This window comes from Schistocerca nitens, chromosome 3, assembly GCF_023898315.1.
Source record: "Schistocerca nitens isolate TAMUIC-IGC-003100 chromosome 3, iqSchNite1.1, whole genome shotgun sequence".
Taxonomy (NCBI): domain Eukaryota; kingdom Metazoa; phylum Arthropoda; class Insecta; order Orthoptera; family Acrididae; genus Schistocerca; species Schistocerca nitens.
Genome location: NC_064616.1, coordinates 466,773,586 through 466,797,096, shown reverse-complemented (window position 1 = coordinate 466,797,096; position 23,511 = coordinate 466,773,586). Strand labels below are relative to the sequence as shown.

Here is a 23,511-nt window from a genome sequence, read left to right as displayed (position 1 = left end):
CAGACTAAATATAGTTTTAAAAATTAATATTAGATTCTAGTTTGTAATTTTTGACGTGTCTCCTGTACCATAATCACATGATTTGTAAGTGTATGTCATGGGACTAATAAATCACAATTCACAATATTTCATTTGTCATGGTAACACAGGTGCCTACACCATAGTTGTCTCTAATTCAATTTATCTCAAGTGTATAATTTATGAGGATAAATCATTAAATAAGAGTAATTTTACCACATTCTTTTTATATTAGAATAAGTACATCAATGTTTGTTGTCAAATTTCTCAACACACGAGGTTCATTTCAAAAGTATTGCACACTGCACATGTGCAAGCATTAAGGTACCTTGGTCAAGTTTAAATTATCAGCTGTGAGTGAGAGTTTGGGTGTGATAGTCATATAGGTATTTGCTGGTTCACGTAACTGTGGTGTGAGTAATTCAGTCACATTGGATTACACATAGTGACCAGTGTTCCTACATCAAAATCGAATTGCTATATGGAAAGATCCAACCAAAATTTACAAAGCTTTGAGAGGCGTGTGCAGGAATAGTGTAGGGGATCGCAGCACAGTATCAAGGTGGACTGCTCATTTCCATGAAGGTTGGGTAAGCACTGAGGGCAACCCAAGAAGTAGAAGGCCATCAACTGCAACAGATTATACCTCTAAGGTTATTGTTAATGAATTTTGAGAGAGGACTGATGAAAAACACTTCAGTTTGCAGAATCATAACTGAAAATTTAAAGAAGAGAAAAGTTATTACCAGATGGATTATGCATGATCTGAGCAAAGAGAAGAAAGCAGGTTGCAAAAGAAGTGCAGAAAAATTGTTTCAACATTACCGAACAGAAGGACAACAGTTTCTGGGAATGACTGTTGCACTTAATGAAACCTGGATATGGGATTTTGAGCCAGAACTGAAGCCTCAGTTGTTATAATCAAAAATTTCCAACTCTCCACGGCTGAAAAAATTCTGCCGCCAACAAGAAAAGGTGAAACTAATGATGATCTTTGTGTATGACATGAATGGAGTCATAACTGCAAATAGAGTGTCCCAGGGGATGTCTGTAACAGGTCCATACTACAAGTAGTTTCTGCAAAATGTTTTGCAATGAAAATTTGTCAAAGAAGGCCTCACTGCTAGGAGCTGGTATCTTCATTTTACACGATAATGGAAAACAGCGTACTGCCATACCAGTGAGAGAAATGACAGACAAATACGGAAGGGAAATACTTCCCCACCCAACATACAGTGCTGATATAAGTACAGCAAACTTTGATTTGTTTCCCAAATTGAAGGAACAACTCCAAAGGAAACATTTTTATACATTTGATGAAGCTTCCATTGAGGTGACCTGAGTAATGAGACAGCTGAACAATGAAGGTGCCCTATTCAGAATACAGAAGTTGCCAAAATGTTAGAAAGTTGTCATAAGCAAGTATGGAATTATTCTGAAGGCCTGTAAAAGCATTTTGTAAAATAAAATATTTTTTTCAATTCCATCTTACCATACGCACAACTTTTGAAATGACCCTCGTAGCTTGCTTTGCAACACACTTGATCCACCTACCCATTAATTAAAGAAAAAGAAAAGCTTTTTGGTGTGGCTTGTAACCATTTTTGCATCAACTATGTGACCTCTTCATCCCCTGCAAAACTCTAGTCCCACAAATATTTGGTAACACTGCAAAGAAGTGAAAAATCTGATGGCATCATGTCCAAGCAGTATGGTAGATGTCTCAAGAGCTTGAATTTTGGATCAAATAGCGTACCCCTATTAAGAACAGCCATATTAAAAAACGGAGTAGCAGCACTCCTTATGAGAGAAGTCACCAGTGTTTTTATCACATGGCAGGCTACAACTGTCTACTCAGAGTTTGAATCTGCTCCTGGATGTGAACAATTATAAGTTACTTGGAATGCCAAAAGATAATGTGTATGTGTTTCCAATTGGTTGCCAATGGCTTGAAGTTTTTGTGATGGGAAATGATGTATGCCTGCACTTCACTAATTGTTTCTTACTTTCTGGCTCATAACGTACATGCAGAACTCATTTTCTGTCACACTGCAATAGAGAAAGGAATCTCCTTCATGTGTATATTGGTCCAAGTGCTACTTAGACATTGTCTGAAATGCAGACACTTGGGATCGTTGGACAGCAGCCACAGTACTTATCAGTTAAATATTTTCCTATTGCCGACTGATCTGGTGTGCCACTGTCTTAGTTTACAAAAATACTGGTCTTATCCCTCTGCTGTTTCAGTTTTTTAAGCTTTCAATATATTAACATACTTTCCCTTTATTTAAATGAAATTATCGTATGACATTATTGGCCAGGAGACCTCATTAGAGGTGTTCGGCCGCCTACTGCAAGTCTTTTTATTTTACACCACTACGGCAACTTGCACAATGATGATGTTGTTGACAGCAAAACATCCAGTTCACAAGTGGAAAAAATCTGTGAGCCAACTGGGAATCGAACGTGGGCCCTCACATGGCAGTCAGCCGCAGTGATCATTCAGCTAAGGAGGCTACTTAAGCAACTGTCTTCATAATAAATCTATATTCTGATGTAGATTTCAGGAAGTTTCACTCCCTTTGATGACAAAGAAGTAATACTTTGTTTTTCTTGTATGATGCACACTGACAGTGCCATGGCTACATTGTAAAAAGGTGAAGGTCTATACTGCTAAATGACTATCACACCTTTTTGATGTATTGTTATGGGACTGTTGTTGATCTTTTAACATAACGTTTTGCTGTGTGTCAATCTCCATGGAAGCGGTTATAAAATACAATGAGTTGTCCTTATGTATACATTATTCAGAGGTTGAAAAGTGGCATGCCTGAACCAACAGCCAGCCCATAACACTCTTTATTTAACACAAACTTTGTTAATATATATCTTTATCAAATCTGGATCCATACTTTCTGGAGCTATAAATGGTTTAGTCAAGAATGGTTGTTCAAGGAAGGTGTTTAATTTCTTGAACTTTGCCATGTGTATGATAAAAGCTTTGAGACAAAGTACAAAGTGAAAATCCCCACAACTTGTAATATACAGTTTTATAAATTATTATGTGAACTACTGGCATGACCCGACTAAGCATCTATGGCCGGATGATTTGACTGACATAGCGCTAATAAATTATAAATATAAACCTTCCTTGTGAATCACACTATCTATTAGTGATAACTGTATCAAAATCCCTGCTGTAGTTCCTGAGATTACTATTCATTACAGATGGAAAAAAGGAGCTGGGGAAGTTTAATTTATAAGTGTATATAAGAAAAAATTTTAACATTTTGGCCAATATTAATTCATCTTGTCAAAATTGTATAATATAAAAAGTGTGTTAATACTGAAGCAAGAAGAGGGGTAGAAGGAACAAGCTAGCTGCAAGAGCTATGTTAACAAGCTGATGTGCCAAGATAAGAATCTATTACTGTTGAAACATACAATAACTGTAAAACATAATGGTATGAATGTAGGTGAATAATTATTGGCATTGTTCCACACTTATTGGTTTATGAGATATTGTATAGCATATTTGCCTCAAACAGGTATAGTGCTTGCATGAGGTAAGAGCTGACATTAAAACTGAATAGCGTAGATCTGACATCATCAAAATATTGCGTCTCAGAGTCTATAATCAAACTAAAGTTTATGCTGAGCAATGGAAAGACTATTATTGCATAGGTATACCTTATTCATGACCTTTTCTATTCTGAAAGCTGGAATTAATACAAATATATTTGGCAGAGGATAACGTTTTCCATATTGCCATAGCAGTGGTTAGACACTGGACTCGCATTCGGGAGGACGACGGTCAATCCCGCGTCCGGCCATCCTGATTTAGGTTTTCCGTGATTTCCCTAAATCACTCCAGGCAAATGCCGGGATGGTTCCTCTGAAAGGGCACGGCCGACTTCCTTCCCTAATCCGATGAGACCGATGACCACGCTATCTGGTCTCCTTCCCTAAACAACCAACCAACCATATTGCCATACAATAGCAGGATCATGCAATAAAGAGTAAAATGTATGAAGCTCCTCAGTTTCTAGAGTCGACATTAGGTGGTGGTTAGCCATCTGCTCCACTGTTGCTCAAACAGCATGTGAAAGAAACCGCCATGCAAAGGACAACTCTGATACAATCATAATGTCAGATGAGGATAAAACAAGTCTTCCATTTAGGTTATCTGAAGATAACCTGTAGTTGAATTTGCCACACTGTTGTCTCCATATTAGAGTGGCTCTTATTTTCCAAGTCCGATTTTTTCCTTTTTCCTACAAATCCAGTTTGGTTCCACTGCATACAACTTTATTTGTGGGAAATTGGGGCTCAAGAGGGAAAGGGAAAACAGGTGGCCCCCCACCCACTACATTTGGAAACAACAACATTTTGCATAAACATAATGTTTATGGCAAAAAAATATTCAGAAACATCTTATTACCCAATAACCTCATTATATTCAACTAAATTGTTAATATTGCTTTCTTAACTTTAAAAATATACCCTATAAACCTAGTGTACAACATTAGTGAGGCAAATGTAATGACGAAATCACATTTTCTTTAAAAAAAAAATAGTATTCTTTCATATAGTCTTCTTATATGCCTGGGAAACTAATGGCGATACTTGGATACAACCTGAAGTACAAAATGCTTCTGTTTCTCATTTCTGTACATTTTTATTGTAGTCCTCCATGAGTTCTCTCTCTCTCTCTCTCTCTCTCTCTCTCTCTCAGCTGGAAACATTTACTACTTTCAGGTTAATAACGATTTATATAACATGGACAAAATCTTCATCTTTAAGCCACTATGATGGGTCTGTCACTCAAATAAAATCTTGAAACATACTTCTACCAATATTTTTGTCTGATAGTTTTGCCTTATAATTCAATACATTGATGATACTCATTTTTGTTTCAGAAGACTAATTAGGATCAAAGCTGAGCAAGGTGACACACCAAGAAACAAGTACCATAAATTAATTACTTTTGAATACATTATGGGAGTGACAGTGATCAATGTGTTACAAATATTTACTATTAAAAACATCCTTGATCACGATTTATTTATTAAGGTGACCGGTTTCAACCACTATTGTGGTCATTTCAGACCATTGAGTAGGAACCTCTTTCTGCTGGAGAATCACTACTCGTGACAGTGGTGATTCTCCAGCAGAGAGAGGTTCCTACTCAATGGTCTGAAGATGACCACATTAGTGGTTGAAACCGGTCACCTTAATAAATAAATCGTGATCAAGACTGTTTTTAATAGTAAATATAGGTACCATAAATGATTTACAAAAACTGAAAAAGTCACATAAGAGATATCACATTCAACAAGCTCATGTATTGATAAACTTTAAAAGGATACTGAAACCTAAATTCGTAGCTTTGGATTCAGAAGAGACAGATAATTATACACAGACATACACAGTAATAAGAAAAATACCAATATCATAAGTTTTGTTCTCTTCTTGTCATGATAATTCAAATTCATCACAGAACACAAACATTTTAAGTAATAAATACTTTTCACTATCTGTGTCACAAGATGGATGGGCCCTGGAGCATGGAAAATACTTCACGAGATGGTGCTTCAAGAAGACAGATCATGGTTAATTCTAAGAATTCAGTATCTTTCTAAACTGCTGTTCTCTCAAATTATCTTGAACAAAACTGAGATCCACGTGTTCCTTAACTTTACTGTGTTGAATTCCAGTTTGGAATATATTAACATTGATTACAGACTAAGGTTTCTTTTCTTTTTAATCTTTTTTTATTGGTACAGTTAGGTCTATGTTTCTACTGTTCACACATTCTTCAAAAACACTTTGGAGAATGATTTTATATAGCTGATGCCTGCATAATAAATAGATAAGTCTTTCCTCAAAACAATTTTCAATCAAAACACATGCACGTATTTGATATGCTGAGTCAAAAACTAATACTTCGACACAGAACAGAATGCTCCATTCAGCACAAGTTGTAAAGACAACTTTTTCCTGTTAACTTCAACAACTGAAGTAGGTGTGAATTTACCAGTATTGAATGAATAGTGGATTTTCTTTTAGTACTCAATAGATTTTATTTTCAAATAAATTAATGTGTAAAGTTTAGATAATAAATGCATAAATACATAATTTACTGAATGATTTAATTTTATACACTTTACAGTACCATCTCTTCAAGGCCTCCTGTTCTCACTCAGATGTTCTTTCTATCTCAAAGAATTCATTATCGATATCAGTTGAGATTATAAGTGTATATTATATAACTTACTGACATGTTGAATTTCATATTTGCTTCACTGTCACTCTCACTCTCATGGCTGCCTATGCTCCCTCAGATGATGTTCTCTCTATCTCCAATAATTGGTGAGTGCCGTGCATGAACCTTGGCGTTCGTTTCTACAGTACAGGTAATTTACACATCCAAAAATTCTAAGAGAAAGCCATTAATATTTATTTAACAGATGGTAGTTTATTTCCAGTTATTTCAACTATGTAATACCCATGTATATAATTTATCTCTCGTGGATGAACTGAAGAGGAAGACACTGTACTTGTTGAGATGCCACCTCTCCTTGAAAGGAAATGTCTACTGGAATGGTTCAGGTTGGGCTGTATGAAGAAACAGCTTGGTTTGGTCTGCCCTCTATCAGCCACTCTTAGGGTCACTGACCCATCATGCCACCCAACCAATGCAATATGTGAAATGAGACTACATTCAGTTAAGAAACTGAAGTAAACAACCTGCTTACATTATACAATGAATCATACAGAAGTAATATTTTGAAAAGTTGATGGCTTTTTCTATTTCCAAGTTTGAAGGTCCATGTGTACCCTATCTCCTTGTCCTATTGAGTTCACATTGCACATGGCACATTTTTATATGGAGAGGAATGTAACTGGTGGGTAGCCCAAGAAAAATTATAAACAACTTCAAAAAGTGCCATATATAAGAGCCACCCTACTTCACATACTACACTGCAAAGTGACCTCATTGTAGCAAGACACATAATGTAGTTTATTTTGTTTTTAACACAGAATGGGTGTGTATACCTCTACATAATACACAGCTATTACTGTTTGTTACAGTGAGTTCCTCTAGTTCTTCCCAAGTTTGAGTTTAATAAATGACTATACTCAAAGATCCTCTTCCTTGTTTCCTTTAATTTTATTCCTTCTTCTTACATAATCTGAAGGCTTTGAAATAAATGCATTTATCACATGTTTAGTGAATCAAATCAGTAGTGTGGTTGCCACCACCCCCATACCACTGACTATGTGTACAGCTACCAATTTACCATGTTGATTCTGCATTCTTCTGGCTATTAGTTTGGAGATAGATACAACCATGCTGTAAAACAATAGTTATAATATTTGTTAAGTGCACAGTGGAAAATTGTGCAGAAGTAGAAAAAAAAGCCAAATTAAAATTTCATGAGTTAATGGATTCTGTCTTATCCAGTGGCAGGTCAGGTTGAGTTCATCATGTCAGAGTGCACAGTATGTGGTACACCATGGATGGATAGTTGGCTTCATCAGGCAAGCTTATTGTTCTTCACTGCTGGCCTCTGCTCCCTCCAGCACCGCAAGGCTCTCAGATCCAAACTTTGCATACCTGTCTGCAGGGGAATGACATATTGTGACGTACTGTGTTGCCTCTTGGCCTCCCTTGTTGCTTGGCATCTTGCTGATTTCCCCAGATTCCCATGTGGTACTGTATCCAGCAGAATGTTACATGCTTCCCTTGCTGTTGAAGGAACAGTAGTTTGTGCTATATTGTTTGTATCCTCTCATCTTTCCTGCAGTGCTTGTAGGGCACTGACGGAATTGGAACAGATGAGAAACTTTTGCCCCAACTGCTCCACTGCCCTCAGGATTATATTTAGTCATGTGATACAGAGCATGTACTGACTGGTAAAGTGAATCCAGAAGTCATTTTGAGGGAAAAAGTTTCACAAGCAAAGGAGTTTCCTCAAATGAAGTCTTGTTATGTCGACCTAAAATGTTACAAACCATGAACTTAAAAGTTAAATCTGGAAAGTACTCCTTCTTAAAGTTTATTAAATCTTAAAATACTCTGTGCTTCTTTAGGAGGCAAGGTGGAGATCTGCTCCAACAATGGCACATAACTTTGAAATAAGCCACACCCAGCATTAAACTGTAGTCCTTCACGTGGATCCCAAAAAGTCATATTGTTTGCAGAAGACTTACTGAAGAGTCATTTCATAGGTGGATGAGCAATGTTATGGCAAACAGGTGTTTGTAGTGTGGACATTGTTTTATAGGTTTGTCGCACCATGAGAAGTCACCACGTGATGGCAAGAGGCAACTTACCAGCCTCAGCGAGGAGTCTAAGAACAGAGCTCGCTCTCAAAGCCCTAATGGCGAGCCTAATTCCCTCAAGGGGCACAACGTCTGAGTATTTTAAATAGGAGAACAGGAGGGCTTTGTAGACCTATACACCATGCAGCCACAATCAAGCCAAACTGTAACAGACAGGTTTGGGCTCCCCATTAACTATGAATAACACATTTCAAAATATTTGTTGCCCTTTGGTCCCTAACATGTGGCAATGAGGTTAACACCATTTCTTTAAAATTAAGAACAATGTCCTCCTCCATCAGTTCAAGACGGGTAAAAAGCAAAAGGTGAATGGTTAAAAAGGATGCACGCTCACTTCTCAATTGAAAATTGAGAACCTTTCTTCTCCATCCATTCCTCCAACCTTCTAATTGTCAGGCGCAACTCATATTTCGCTCTTGGAAGGCTGGAGGATGAACGAAACATGGAGACACCATCCACAAACTGTGAACACAGTACAGGACTTCTTACTGTTGCCATTGTACTTTTAAGAGCTATTGCAAAGACAGTCATACTGTCTTCAGAGACAATGTTCTATGTTCAGAGCAGTCATACAGGATGTTGCCAACTAGATACTTAACATGTGGAGAGGAAAAACCATATAAAGATGGGATAACAAACTTACAAGACCCACTCATGAAACTGTCCAAAGATATTATACTCCCAAGTAGTATCATAGGCCTTCTTGATGTGAACACATATACCTACTAGACAATTACTACAATCCAAAGAAGGTGCCAGAAGACCATCCACTCCAAGATTTTTCCTACACAGCTGGTAAGGGCATCACTATGATAGCTACTTCAGTATGTATGGTACTTCTCAGGTTCCATGAGGGAAATAAAAATGAATTCTCTCCATGAGTCAAAAAATTGTACTGATGCCCAGATTAAGTTAAGAAGGATGGGGAGGATTTCTTTATTTCTCCCTGTGATGAGCCAGAACAGGCAAAAGTTCAGTTCTTGGAGCAGATGGTCTACTGCCATCCCGTCTGGAGCTTAGAATGCATAAAGCTTTGTAAAGTCACTTTCAGTCTTGGTTTTGGTGGTATCACTCCACCTTTGATAGCCTGATCCTCCTGGAAGCAGATATGCAACATGCTTTCCTGTGTATTAATCACCTAGTAGGTATATGCGTGACCAGATGAGGTGTTCCAAGTAACAGACATGATTTAAACCAGCTCCCACATGGAGAAGGGGCAGTTATACACTTCATCACTGGTGGAACTGAAGAACGAACCACCCCTCTCAGCAAAAATTTTAAGGTTGTAGAAAGCTAAATCCTGACTGGTGGTGGCAGTTACTCTAGCAAAATGTTCTGTCACTCTCTGCAATATGCCTGGAAAATCCCATTTTGCAATCCAGCAACAATTGAACATCATGTTCCTTGTCCAGAAATTGTCCTGATGGATTCCCATCCAACTGTATTTTTAGTACGTCCATTTATGATGTTCAGGAACTGTTACCTCAATATCTCCTTGCCATCTCAAATAGTTCAATGACATATTGCCCTCACTCTACTGGAGAAAGGAGGTCTTTGTAGCTAGCCTGAAGACTGCGGTACGAATGCTTCAGTGGTATGGTGGATCATGTTGCTACTACGATCCGCCCTCTCCTTAGTGCTGTGATGCTGTCCAGTCACAGCAAATTGGATGTGCAGCATCCAGTTTGCCTCACTCAGCATCAGTTGTCACAGCTTTGTTTCAGGCACTGCTCTTCCTGGCAGGTGTATCCAAATTGCAAAGTGGCCACTATAGTGTGGAAATCATTGAACACTTCGCACTGAGCAGTGTGTGAGGGCTGGACAGAATACTGGGAGATTGATAAGAGCAAGTAAACCTGTTGCAGTGCTGAAAAGTGTGATCCGACCCCTGTTCAACATCCATGTACGGAGAGATACTATGAGGCTCTAACTCACACTACCCCTGTGGCAGGTAATCGCTGAACACCACTGCACACCAAGTGAATTAAAATCCTCACACAGGAAGAATGGTTTGGGGAACTGCGCAAGTTGTGAGAAGCTCTTGGTCTAAAACTTCATGTGGGGGTAGGAAGAGGAAACATTTTCTTAACTTGTGATACACATACACTGACACAATGACTGCTTGTAAACCGGTGGTGAGGGGTAGAGGCAAAGAGTGGTTGACAGAGTTTACAAAAACTGGCACTACTCCTCAGTCTCTCTCCCAGCTAAGATTGTTCTTCTTGTGGGGTCTGTAACCAAATAGCACGGGAGCATCACAACATTTAAAATTGTTTTACTTCAGACATATGCACACCGATCTAACATGCGTTAGGAGTTGTAGTTGCTCCACATGTGTGAACCTACTAATGTTCCACAGTTGTATGAAAGCCACCTTACTGGCAAAGTCTTTCTCTTTCTTTCCTCCTTTCATTCTTCTGAAGTGAGGTGTTTGTGGAGGGTTCAAGAAGAGAGGGGGAGGCTACTTGAGGGACTTGTTGGTTCCCTTAAACTGTGGTCTGAGTGGAGCAGGGTGGACAGCATCGAATGCTGTTTCCTATGCAGTGTGTAACACAAACTTGTTTGAGAACACACAAGTGTCCTGGCACCAAGTGTTTTGGAAGGAGTGTGCAATCAGCAATAACAATGTCCAGTGGGGCATGCTCACACACCACAATCCAGTTTGTGTTCCTCGAGCGTGCAGTGAACAGTGAGCTATGTCCTTTGAAGAAATTATAACAATGGTACAAGAAAGGCCAACACTTTTGGCAACCTAGTCATTCTCTGTATAGAAATAGGTCAACCGGAAGGAGGATATGGAGTTAAATAGTAATGAAACTTAATACTGATAGTACGTATACATTTTTATTATGTCATTCAATTCTGACACAAGTAATTCAGAAACATGTCCCACACATTTATTGCCTTACAGTTTCTGTGCTGTTTTCAATCATACAGTAATGTGGGTCACTATTTCCATCACATTAACTAATCATGTAATGTAAAAGACATACTGTTTTGATTATACGACATACATTTTGCAGATTTGTCTCTAAAGATTTTCCTAATGTGTGCCATTTAGCACACAAAATTCCAAATGCGCATTCAGTTTTCTCTCTCTCTCTCTCTCTCTCTCTCTCTCTCTCTCTCTATTTCTTTTCTTTTCGAGCACGAGACAGGCTTTGACTGAAATACCTTCTTTCATCCAGAAAGAAATTTTTTCATTCTGCAGCAGAGTGTGTGCTGATATGCAACTTCCTGGCAGATGAAAACTGTGGGCCAGACTGAGACTTGAATTCAGTACCTTTACCTTTCACAGCCAAGTGCTCTGCTGAGCTACCCAAACACAACTCACAACCTGTCCTCACAGTTTTACTTCTGCCAGTACCTCGTCTCTTATCTACCAAACTGCACAGGAGCTTTTCAGTGAACCTTGCAAGACTAGCACTCCTGCAAGAAAGGATATTGCAGAGACGTGACTTAGTCACAGCCTGGAGGTGATGGAACTGTGTGTGGCTGTTGCTAAGCCATGTGTCCACAATATCCTTTCTTCCAGGAGTGCTAGTCTTGCGAGATTCACAGGAGAGCTGCTGTGAAGTTTGGAAGGTAGGAGATGACGTACCAGTGGAAGTAAATCTGTGAGGACAGGTTGTTGGTTGTGCTTGGGTAGGTCAGTCAGTAGAGCACTTGTCTGTGAAAGCAAAAGGTCCAGAGTTTGAGTCTCAGTCTGGCACACAGTTTTAATCTGTCAGGAAGTTTCACCTTCTTTCACCATTGTTTGCCTGATCTCTGGAGAATGCTACTACACACTGATGAACAAAGAACAGCTACTCAGGACACTACAGTGTTGGCTTATGTTCTAATATCAAAGAGCGTTATGTCCACACCCGGCCATGCTGCACTTGGGCCGTAGCCTTAGACACACTGTTCATACTACTGAATAAACGATCATTATCTGAACCATCAGATATGACCAAGATTGCACAATTTAACTGTTCTGTAGCAGATCTTTTGGACTGTTGTTCTTTTACCATGCTTAGGTTTTGGGGAGACTGGTAAGACTGTTTGGTCAGTGGTTCAGCTTTGCAGCTGTCTTTGCAGGTGCAGGTTGTTATGCTCTGATCAGGTGTCAATCTCCGAATGCTAACACTTGTCTTTGGTACAGACTGCTTCATTGCTTAGGTGTGTGACTTCTCTCTGTTTTTGAATTGGATAGTTTCATGAGTAATTAACACACACATGTAGAACAGTGCACTGAGCACCTGATATGTGGTCAGCTGTGCCACTTCTTTCATACATTGTCTCTTCTTTATACACCATGATATTTCTGATGTGTACACTGGGCTTACCTTTAAAGTGAATAAAGCCTACTGCTATATACTTGGTCAATTTTTATGCAGTGACTGGAAGAATAAAAGCTGCTGTAGTTTTCAGCTCACAATTTATGCTCATAAAGATTTCCTGTCATTTGGTGACACCTTCACCTTCCCATTCCTGTTGCAATTCTCAGATATTAACATTAATGACACCTTTGCAGCTTACAAAAGCTTTATTGTAATTTAGAACAGTGTGCAGTTCACTGTTTATGGTATACTATCCAGGTGATTTGGCTTGTAACAGCTCATTTACTACAGTAGAGTGCAATGTTTCGGCCAGGAGTGTGGCGTTACGAAGCCCCTTGATGGTTTAAGTTTCCCTTTAAATCTTTCCAATGCTTTATGAATGAAGTAAGGTGAAAATTTCTAAAATGTATCTTCCACACATTTGACAAGCTATATGTTATTTACTACAGGACTTGGTCTGCTACTGGCAGTACAGACTTCTCAGGCAGATTAGTCACATGTGCTGTCTTTGTTGTTTGGGTTTTAATAATGCCCACCAGGCCAGCATCTGAAGTTGCTGTGTGATCCACTGGTACCCCAGGAGCAGTTAGCGAGGTAATTGTCCACCCAGACAGTGCTCCCCTTGCTTGGGTAAGCCTTATACAACTGGTATATCGTAAGTGCCCCAGAGATTGTCCTATAATAACTGTATTGCCCAAACAACCATCAACGTTCTTGGCATGTAGCACACCTCGAAGCTGAGTTTTTTGTACAGAAGTTATATTAACCTCATAATTCAGGAGGTTAGGCAAAGTTCCTCACTGCTTATGACTCATGAAATTCCACCATAGAACTGGTGGTACTCCTTAGTCTGCAGTTTAGGAACACCAATTTCGCCAAAATCATACCTAGTCAACAAAAATTGGGCTCCCTGAGGTGCTCACTACTTGGCACAAAGGAGGAGGCGCGTGTGGCATGTCGAATACCGTAGATGTGGTTAGAGGACAGACACATTGAGGAGTAAATGTTCACTATGAATTTCACATCACAAGAAGAACGGAGGGGAACATTTCACTGACCTGTGACTTTATCTCTGGGAAAGAGAGAAATGTACTCACTAAAAAGAGAGGTGTTTTGGAAATTGTAGATTGGCACCAGCTCTTTTCACTATTTGCTGTGTTGGTGTCGCAGATTATGTCAATAATACATTATCATTGCAATCTGCAGAGCCCTCCTCAGCTAAGAGAGCTTTTCTGGACCAGAGATTCAATTACTGCTCTGCATGAAACAGTATATACCTGTGGTTGTCAACTATACAGCTCAAACAAAGTTTTGCACCATCCTCACAATTTTCCATACAGTAGTGGATTGATCAGAAACTATTTTCTCAATATCCTTTTGACCATATGAAACCACTGTCTACAGCCACCTGTGTTATGGATGTAAAAGTAAACACTATTTTTCAGTGTAATTCAGAAGTGCCACTGTGTCTTCGTCTGTGAATGGTACAATGTGGCACGCACACACTGTTCAGTCTGTTATCAAGCATTCAAGCTTAGAGTGTGTGCACACTGTTACTTTATGGCAAGAACGGTTGTCATAATGTGAAGTTGGCTCTCAAATTGGTCTACACCAAAGCACCATTTGAATATTCGACCACTATTGTAAGGTAGAAAACGTCGAAGATCTGCCTCGAAATGGTTGTCTGCGGTCAAAAACAGCAGCTGATGACCACCAACTACAAATTATGACTCATAAGTACCTGGGAGAGTGCAACATAACCATGTGTTTCCTTTTTGGAGGCAACTAGGAGGGCTGTGCTGACCAAGACAGTACATGTCCATCTCTACAACATTAATTTGACCACCACTCATCCATTACAAATAACAGTACAAGCATGGTGGTCTGTGAGCAAACTGGGCAAGGGAACATGTGGAATGGAATCGCGTTCGTGGCATTGAGTTCTACTCACTGACGGGTGCAGGGTTCGATGGCTGACAATCATTGTAGAAGAGTCTGGGGCAGACAGGTACTGAGGCACATCTCAGGCAGGCAGTCCCACAGGTTCAGAAGGAATATGAGTCAGTCATGTTTGGGCAGGTATCATATACGGATGTCAGACATCCTAATTGCCGCTGAGGGCAACTTGAAAGGTGTGCAGTATTGGGATAGGAGATCTCAACCTATTCTCCAGCACAACAACATTTCACTGATGGGTTTGTCTTTCAAGATGATAATGCAAAAGCACATTGTGTCCATATGTCCGGGGCAACTTCTTCCAGGAGGCAGGAATTAACAAAACAGAATGGCTGGCAGTATCTGCACACATGAATCTCATTGAACATTTGTAAGTCTGGTGCTTGTTACAGAATCTCACTCAAAAACTAGATAACGTCAAGAGAGGTGTCATCGAAGAATGGGACAGGCTTGAGCAGTAATGTCTCAATTACCGTGTGGACAATATGCCAAAAAAGTATCCGAACATGTTACAATGCACGAAATGTAGAAACACACTACTGAATGTTACACAGCAGAATATTTTGAATTCACAGATGTGCACTTTCCAAGAGATTGCCTATATTTTGGTGATAATAATGAAGAAACTATACATTCAATATATATACATATATGTATGATCAATTGAACATATAATTAAATGTACACAGGAAATGATAACTTGCCGGTAAATGTGTGTCCTGTGGTTCCACCAAAGTGTCAAATCCTTAAATGAGTGGTACGGGATTCTCTGGTGCAAAATATGGTACATCATGTTTTCAAACGAGTAGCTCATCACAGAAACCTGATGAAATGCAGAAGAATATTTTTGGAATCAATAAATCAATGTGGAGAATAAGTAGATTACTCAAATGAGGTACAAATACAATGAAGGCATCAGGCACATTTAAAAACAACAGTAAAATGAGTTCCACATATATCACAAAAAAGTAAGAACTATTTAGCAGTACACTTTTCCTGTCATTCAGACTTAAATTACTTATTGCTGTCATGTCACTCAGTGTTAAAATACTACTACTGTGAGTAGAAAGAAAGCACAAAAACATAACAGTTATAAAAGTCTAATATATTTAGATAATAGAATTCAAATCATATAATTAATTTTTTTCAGCATATGATCTATCTGAAGGTGAGAGCTTAAATTTTTGTACTTCTAATCAAGAACTTCTGAAGTCACCTCCAAGTAGTGGGATAAGCTAAAGACTCTCAGACAGCAAATTTGCCACTATATCACAACTTTCACTAATGGCTGACAGTGAAGAAAAGCAGTAATATGTCAACAAAGCGAAAAAGAAATCTTCCCAAATTATAATATACACTTCAAAAATTGTTTTCATATTATATCAAACACAGTCAGCCAAAGTGGTTGCATAATACTATGTATTAAAAATTATAGATAAAATTTACAAGATTTAGTTCTGCTATTAATGATAAACATAAATATTACAGAAACATTTTATACGTGCAGCCTTTAAAAGTAGTCTTACCAAAAACATCTATTAAAATTCTAGAGAGTTTGAGGAAACAGTGTGCCTTGGCCATGTGCAGAACAGTAAAAAATACAACCGGCTGGCAATTATACCAAAAGTCTGAACAGTACAGCAGATAGATAGTAGAACAAAGATATTATGATCTCAAAATAACACGGAATAGGCAGCTATTAAGAAATCGGGAAGATGAAAAGCTGTATAGACAGACAGAAGATAGGGGACCATTCTTCAAAGGAATCACAAACCTACATCTATAAACTGTGCCATCTTATAGTGTCTAAGAGACAGTTCTGCTACCACTATAATTTCCTTAACCCCCTTCCCAAATTTACTATTCGATTCACAAACCATGCATGGATGGGAAGAGTGACTGTTGGTAGGCCTCTGAATGAGCTGTAATTTGTTTTCTCATAGTGGTCATTTTATGAGAAGTATGTGGGATGGAGTAACATACTGCCTGATGTTTCTTGGAAAAGGAGCAGAATTTTATCCTCTTTGTGATGCACAACACCTCTATTGTAGAATCTGTGACTGGAGTTTGATGAGCCTCTCACAGTTATTAAGTGAACCCATGATGAAACTCTTAGCTCCTTTTTTTCTCTTTTCTTTTTCTTCTTCTTCTTCTTCTTCTTCTTCTTCCTCTCTATCTCCTCTATTAACCTTTGGGTCACACCAACATAAAATTGACAAAAAGTAAACAACCAATTGTTTTAAAATTGTGGTTTAACTTAGGAGCCCATGGGACTTACAGTTTACAACCACCAACCTTTTTTGTGACATATATTTGAAAGCAATTCCGCATTTTTCTTAGACATTATCCCACATCTCGAAACTTCCATGAACTCATAATGGCTAAAACAAATTGATGATATGAGGTCCCATACTCCGAGGAGAGTAGGGGACGATCGGGAAAACCACACCGCTGTACTAGGCAAGGTCCTAGGGGAGGTAGTTTGCCATTGCCTTCCTCCGACTGTAATGGGGATGAATGATTATGATGAAGACAACACAACAACACCCAGTCATCACAAGGCAGAGAAAATCCTGACCCCGACGAGAATCGAACCTGGGACCCCATGCGCGGGAAACAAGAATACTACCTCAAGACCACGAGCTGATATTTATAAATAACAAGCAAAAATGACCCTAACATAAGTACATACTGATCCAGTGGTTTCATTTTGGAACCACTCATAACAGCAGCAGCATAAACTCAAATTTATGTTACCATAACTTAAGATATATCCACTTTCACTGTCAATGTTCTCTTCAACATGATCACTATGTTAAAAAAAGAAAAAAAAAGTCACAATTTACTACAGTCATGTAGTACAATCTCTCCACTGAATGTTGCTTTAAACACTGGAAGTGACTGGTACAATGCATTACATTCACAGAAGTACCTCACTGTACCACTAGATGTCTCTCACTTGACATAGCATCGGTGGTTTTACATGAAAGGAACTGGTATTTAATAATAATAATAGAGAAATCACTTGTGCTCAAAGCATAATAGTATGCTGTAAGGGAACCAAATTACTGAAAAGTATCCAAGAATTGATCAAATATGTATTTTGGAAGCCATTTCATATGTGGATGAACTACATTTTCTTAAGATTCTTCCAATGAATCTCAGCCTGGCACCTGGCTTTCCTTCAACTAGTTTTATGGTGTTATTCTAGTTTAGGTTGATCCTAGATATTTTATAAATGCTACTGTTGTCAATAACTTATTGTTCATGGTGTAAATAAACAATTATGCCCATTTCAACTTATTTATGTGCAGTATACTATATTTATTTATGTTCAGGGTCAACTGCCAGTCCCTGCACCAACTGTCGATCCTCTGCAGATCTTGTCTTCCTGCATTTTGTTGCAGTCTTACGGCACACAAATCTTTCCACGTGAAACAATATTGGCCGTGAAAATCATCATGAAACTTTTGATATTATCTACTGGATCATTTACGATGGGGGAGGTTGTTAAATGGGGAGAAACTGCAAGAAATGATTCCAGGCGGGATACAGAGCAAAACAGGCCATACGGACATATGGCCACTAACTTGAAAATGGAGATAAAAGATCTTTGACAGTGTCCAATGATTCAAAGCACATGTGAGAACACACCAGGCAAGCCATAATGTTCTGTCTGCACTACTGTTTTAGCTTCACACTCAAGAGGGCAATAATGTTGTCCATGATGGCAGTCCACTCACACATTAGTAGTAATGGCCATCCATTTCACTGCAATGCTGAGACACAATGACCCAGTATACTAACTAGGAACAGACCGACATGGTCTTTACATAAGAACAGTCAAATGACAATGGACGGGTGGCAGCACGACTGTACCAGGAACAGTATTCCTACCGACAGCAATTGCACGAGATACTGTTTGCAACAATGTTTTTTTGTTTGTGTGATATAAACATTTTTTGGGATGGCTATCTAAAAAGCGCAGGTACACCATGCACATATACAGGCCTTGGAGGAACTGGTGTTGAACACTGTAGAATAGAATATGAAACCAGTATCAGCATCAGGCAGGTGGCCCACAGGGAAGGGGTACACCAGACGACCATGTGGAACATTTACCATGACAGCTGTCACTATCTGTATCAGTTACAATGTGTGCAGGACTTATTACGTATAGACTTGCCTCCTCGATTTTGTCACTGGTTTATCACACAGGCCACCACGGTGCTAGGATTCCTGTAATTCTTCATACTCACAGATGAGGCTACTTCTACAAGGGGCAGTATCATCAACCTTCACAACATCCACGTGGGGCAATGCAAGAATCCCCATGGTATGGTGGTGGCACACCATCAATGTGTGGGTGGTAATCATTGGTGACCATCTTGTGGGACCAGTCATCCTATCACAATGCCTCACAGGTGAGGCATATCTGCACTTCCTGCAGGTGACCCTGCCTCCTCTGCTGAAGATGTGCCTTTGGTGGTATGAAGGGTAATGTGGCTACTACAGGGTGGCCAGAAAGTCCTTTTACACAAGCAATTATTTCATTGTAACTAACACAGTTATTTGTCCAAAATGTCCATATATGCAGCACCATTGTCCATTAGTTATTTACTGGCCACTGGCCAGAATGCCACAGGCCTAAGTTCATTGTTATGTGGAGTTACACTGAACTCTTTGGAATTCCAAGTTCTGCAGCAGGCTTTGTTCCCAGGCAAAAGGCTTTCACCTACCAACTAATCAAAGTCTGATGAGTTGGTGGCTCCTTACCAAATGGTTCACGAAACCTGTCCATCACCTGTGTCATATTTTCATTGTTGTGCTTTCATTTATGGAGCCACATGCTTGCCACTAACCACTTCTCCAAAATGTAGTCCACTGTATCTGACATTGTTCTTCACCAAATACAGAGAGGTAAATGATGAACTGATCAACCCACAGACTTTATTCTCTTCCATGGGCAATAACATGGGAATCATGTGGCAAATACATTGCAATTAACACGAGGAACACTTCACTGATGAGGATGGGAGATTCAAATTTTAAACATCTTTTACCAGCTTACAATATTATGTGCATTTAGCTCACTGGACCTCAATTATTTAGATTTCTACCTGTGGGGCACCTGAAACAAATTGCATATGTGGCACCCATCCTGGACATACAGACATCTGAAAATCCATTCATGCTGGCTATGACGCCATTTGGTTGCAGGATGCCACATTTGAATGTGTGCATCAGTCACTGCTGCATCGTGCAAGCACATGCTTAGAAGCTCATGTGGGCCACTTCAAACACCTGGTCTAATGGTGGTGTCATCACAGCATGTTATACTCTGCATTGTACTGTACAGAAATGATGAATTAATAAATACCTTATAGCACAGACACCATGCATTTCCAGCCATATGTCCAAATGACCTTTTTTGCTCCTTATCCTCTGAGGGATCATTTTCTGAAGTTTTCTCCTCTTTAGCAAAATCACCTTGTATATAATTTGAACAATAATGGCCTTATAACACTCAATCACCTGAGGTATTCCAGAAGACAGTTTTACATCTGATGATTTTTTACTGGTAAGAATTCTCTGTTAATTTCTATGTGTTATGAAGTCCTGAAGCCAATCACAAAGCTGATTTGGTACTTGGTAAGCCTGTTTTATGTCCACTAAGCAAGTATGAGAAACTCTATCAAACACTTTCCAGAAGTCAAGAAACATTGCGTCAACTTTAACACCACTGTCACTGGTGCTCTGGATCTCCTGGTCAGTCAGAGTGAGCTGAATTTTGCAAGATCTCAGTAGAATCAATTTGATTATCATAAAGGAGATTTTTCTTTTCCAAAAAAGTCACAATAATATGTGAGAAATGTGTTGCATAACACTACAACATGACTGATACCACAATTATGTATTCCCATCCAATGATCCTCCTTGAAAATAGTAAAGGTGACTTAAGATAAACTGCTGTTAAAAGAGCAGCAATGATACAGATTGTAAAGGTATCTCTTCAGGGATAGACGCCTTTCCTATTTTGAACAATTTTAGTTGATTTCCTATCCCCCAATTTTGGTGTTCTTGCAGTGATTGAAAGGAGGAAATGTATTACAATCTTCACCCATGAAACAATTTCAGAAGGTCGAGTTCAGTATTTTGGCAGTTTGTCAGTCTTCTTTGGGGTGACAGTCTGATCACTGAGAAAATGAACAGATGATCTTGAACTGTTAACTGACTTTACATAAGACCAATACTAGAAAGCATGTTTCAACAGATCAGTCAGCAAAACTTTATTTTCAAATCCACTGATTGCTTCTCGTATTTAATCTAATGTAATCTAATCTAATTACCCTCTTTGAGTTCAATTTGGCGTTGCTCAACTTCTGTTTGTCAATAAACTTTGAATTTCCTTAAATTAGTGATGAAGTTCTCTCTGCTTTTGTAGCAACTTTCTAACATGGCTATTGATCCACAGTGGGTCTTTCTCATACCTCACAACTTTGCTCATCTCATACACATCTGAACCATATTGTACACTATCCATTTGTGCTAAACATCATCATCTCTAGAGATAAGTTTTTGAAGATGACGGCTCAGATAATCTGCTATCTGTTTGCTGCTAAACTTGCTAAACAAAAATATTTTCTAATCTTTCTTAACATTCCTTTTAACACCTGTAATCAATGATGCAGTATCTTTTTTATTATTGAGTCCCTCCTCTACATTAACGGATTTAAAAAGTTCATATATATTAGTTACTAGGTGACCTAAGCTGATTTATTTAAATACATGAGTCATTTATTTAACTAACTACTCATAATTCTGAGACTACACATTCAGAATAATATCACATAAATCAGTTCCTGAGACATCAGCTTTAATCTCATGAATTTCATATTCCATATCTGACAAACTGAAGTCTTCTCCTATTACAAGAACATGATTGAGGAATTTAACCATGATATTCCACAAAATATTCTCTGAACTACTGTCACTACAGTGCCTGAGGCAAGTGGTTTATAAAAGCATCCAATTAGCACATTTGACCCACCTTTGATGCTTACCTTCAACCTGATTAATTTATATTAGTATTTGTAGTATTGGTAACCTCATTACAGGTGCTGAGTCACTAATGGCTAAAATACACCAATGTCTAACCTTTTCTTGCAATGATACATTATAATATATATGCATTAAGCCAGTACTGTTGGCATTGTACCTATCTTCGCAATATACATTCCTTTTGGAATTTATGATATCACTGCTATTCACTTTAGGTTTCAGGAAACTTTCTGGTCATGGTACTACTAGGTCATAATTAACTTCAGTAAGAGACATTAATTCTTGCAACTTATAATGGATTCTCCTGCTGTTAAGTCATAGCAAATATACATTTTCTCTTTCTGATTTGCAAAGATGAATGCTGTCCTCTATGATTAACATGCCTGGCATGTTCCTTTCTCCAACTAAGGTATCATCAAAACAAAGGTGGATTTCCTCTAAGAAGGAAAGAAAGAAATGGGCAAACTACATGTACTCTGCCACCTGAAGAGCTGCTTCCTTAATGTAGTGTACACTGACCTATTGGGTGAGACCTACTTTCCATGTGATTGTGGAGAGCAAAAAAATCTGCATCTGATATTGGCACAGAACCATCTGAGCATTTGGTTTAAGACTTTCATTTGGTTCCAAACCAGAGGACTGTGATCAGTTTTGAGTATAATGCCACAAATAGTGAACCAGGCCACCACCATGCATGTGAAGCTAACTGTTTCCACTAATTCAGCTAGATATCTAAAGGAACCAAGGTTAACATCAGAACCCAGAAGTCAAGCGTCATTTGTGCAAACATGAACTATGACTTGCACCTAATGCATTCAGTAGTTTGCATTAGAGGCTCTTCTACATCTCAGATGAGACCTCCTGGGTCAGGGGATGGGGGTGGGGGGACGCGGTGAACCACACATTCAAATTGGATGTAAATTGGTAGATGTGATGTAAATGTACAGACAAACAAATGATTACAATTTCAGAAAAATAGGTTGTTTTATTCAAGAGAAAGAACTTCACAAATTGAGCAAGTCAATAATATATTGGTCCAGCTCTGGCCCTTATGCAAGCAGTTGTCAGCTTGGAATTGATTAATAGAGTTGTTGGATGTCCTCCTGAGGGATGTCATGCTACATTATGTCCAACTGACATGTTAGATTGGCAAAATCCTGAGCTGGCTGAACTGCCCTGCCCATAATGCTCCAAATGTTCTCAATTGGGGAGAAATTTGGTGACCTTGCTGGCCAAGGTAGGGTTTGGAAATCATAAAGACAAGCATCAGAACTCTTGCTGTGTGCAGGCAAACTGGTCAGATCATGCGCACCACAAGGCACAACAACATCAGGGTATCACTCGTGAGGAATATGAAGCAGCAGCTGATAAACAAAAAAAGGAAAACCAAGACATTATATGTAACACTTTCCTGCAGTATAGTAAAGTAACCAGTACTCAAGCAGTGACAGTATTGCCCTGGCCCACACCAAGTACTGCTGTAACGCAACAGCACTGCCCAGTCACTGTGGGAGTATTGGTTATTCTTCGTGTTTTACTCATCCTAAACTCTTGGCTAAAATGGATATCACATTAAATTAATTCAAGACCACTCAAGTGAATGGCCATGCAAAATCCCATTTTAAAGATAATTTTGTTTGCAATGGGAAACAATGACACTTTCTGCTGACACTGTGTGTCACCTGAAAGAGATGATGAGCAGCATGTGTCTGGGCTGACTCCAGCCACACATTACAAAAATGAAATTGCAAATATTTGATGAAACACAAGAGAAAATGCGCTACCAACTCTTAGGAGGGGCACT

At 38.9% G+C, this 23,511-nt stretch overlaps 1 protein-coding gene across 1 annotated transcript in view; it reads right to left on the bottom strand.

The window, feature by feature from the left end:
* The window catches only part of LOC126248392 (DNA polymerase zeta catalytic subunit), a 227,444-nt gene that overhangs the window by 54,201 nt on the left and 149,732 nt on the right, over positions 1 to 23,511 (bottom strand). Inside the window, exon 18 of the mRNA XM_049949342.1 lies at positions 15,350 to 15,468. Coding sequence (XP_049805299.1) covers positions 15,350 to 15,468 — 119 coding nt within the window. The remainder of the gene's footprint in view (positions 1 to 15,349; positions 15,469 to 23,511) is intronic.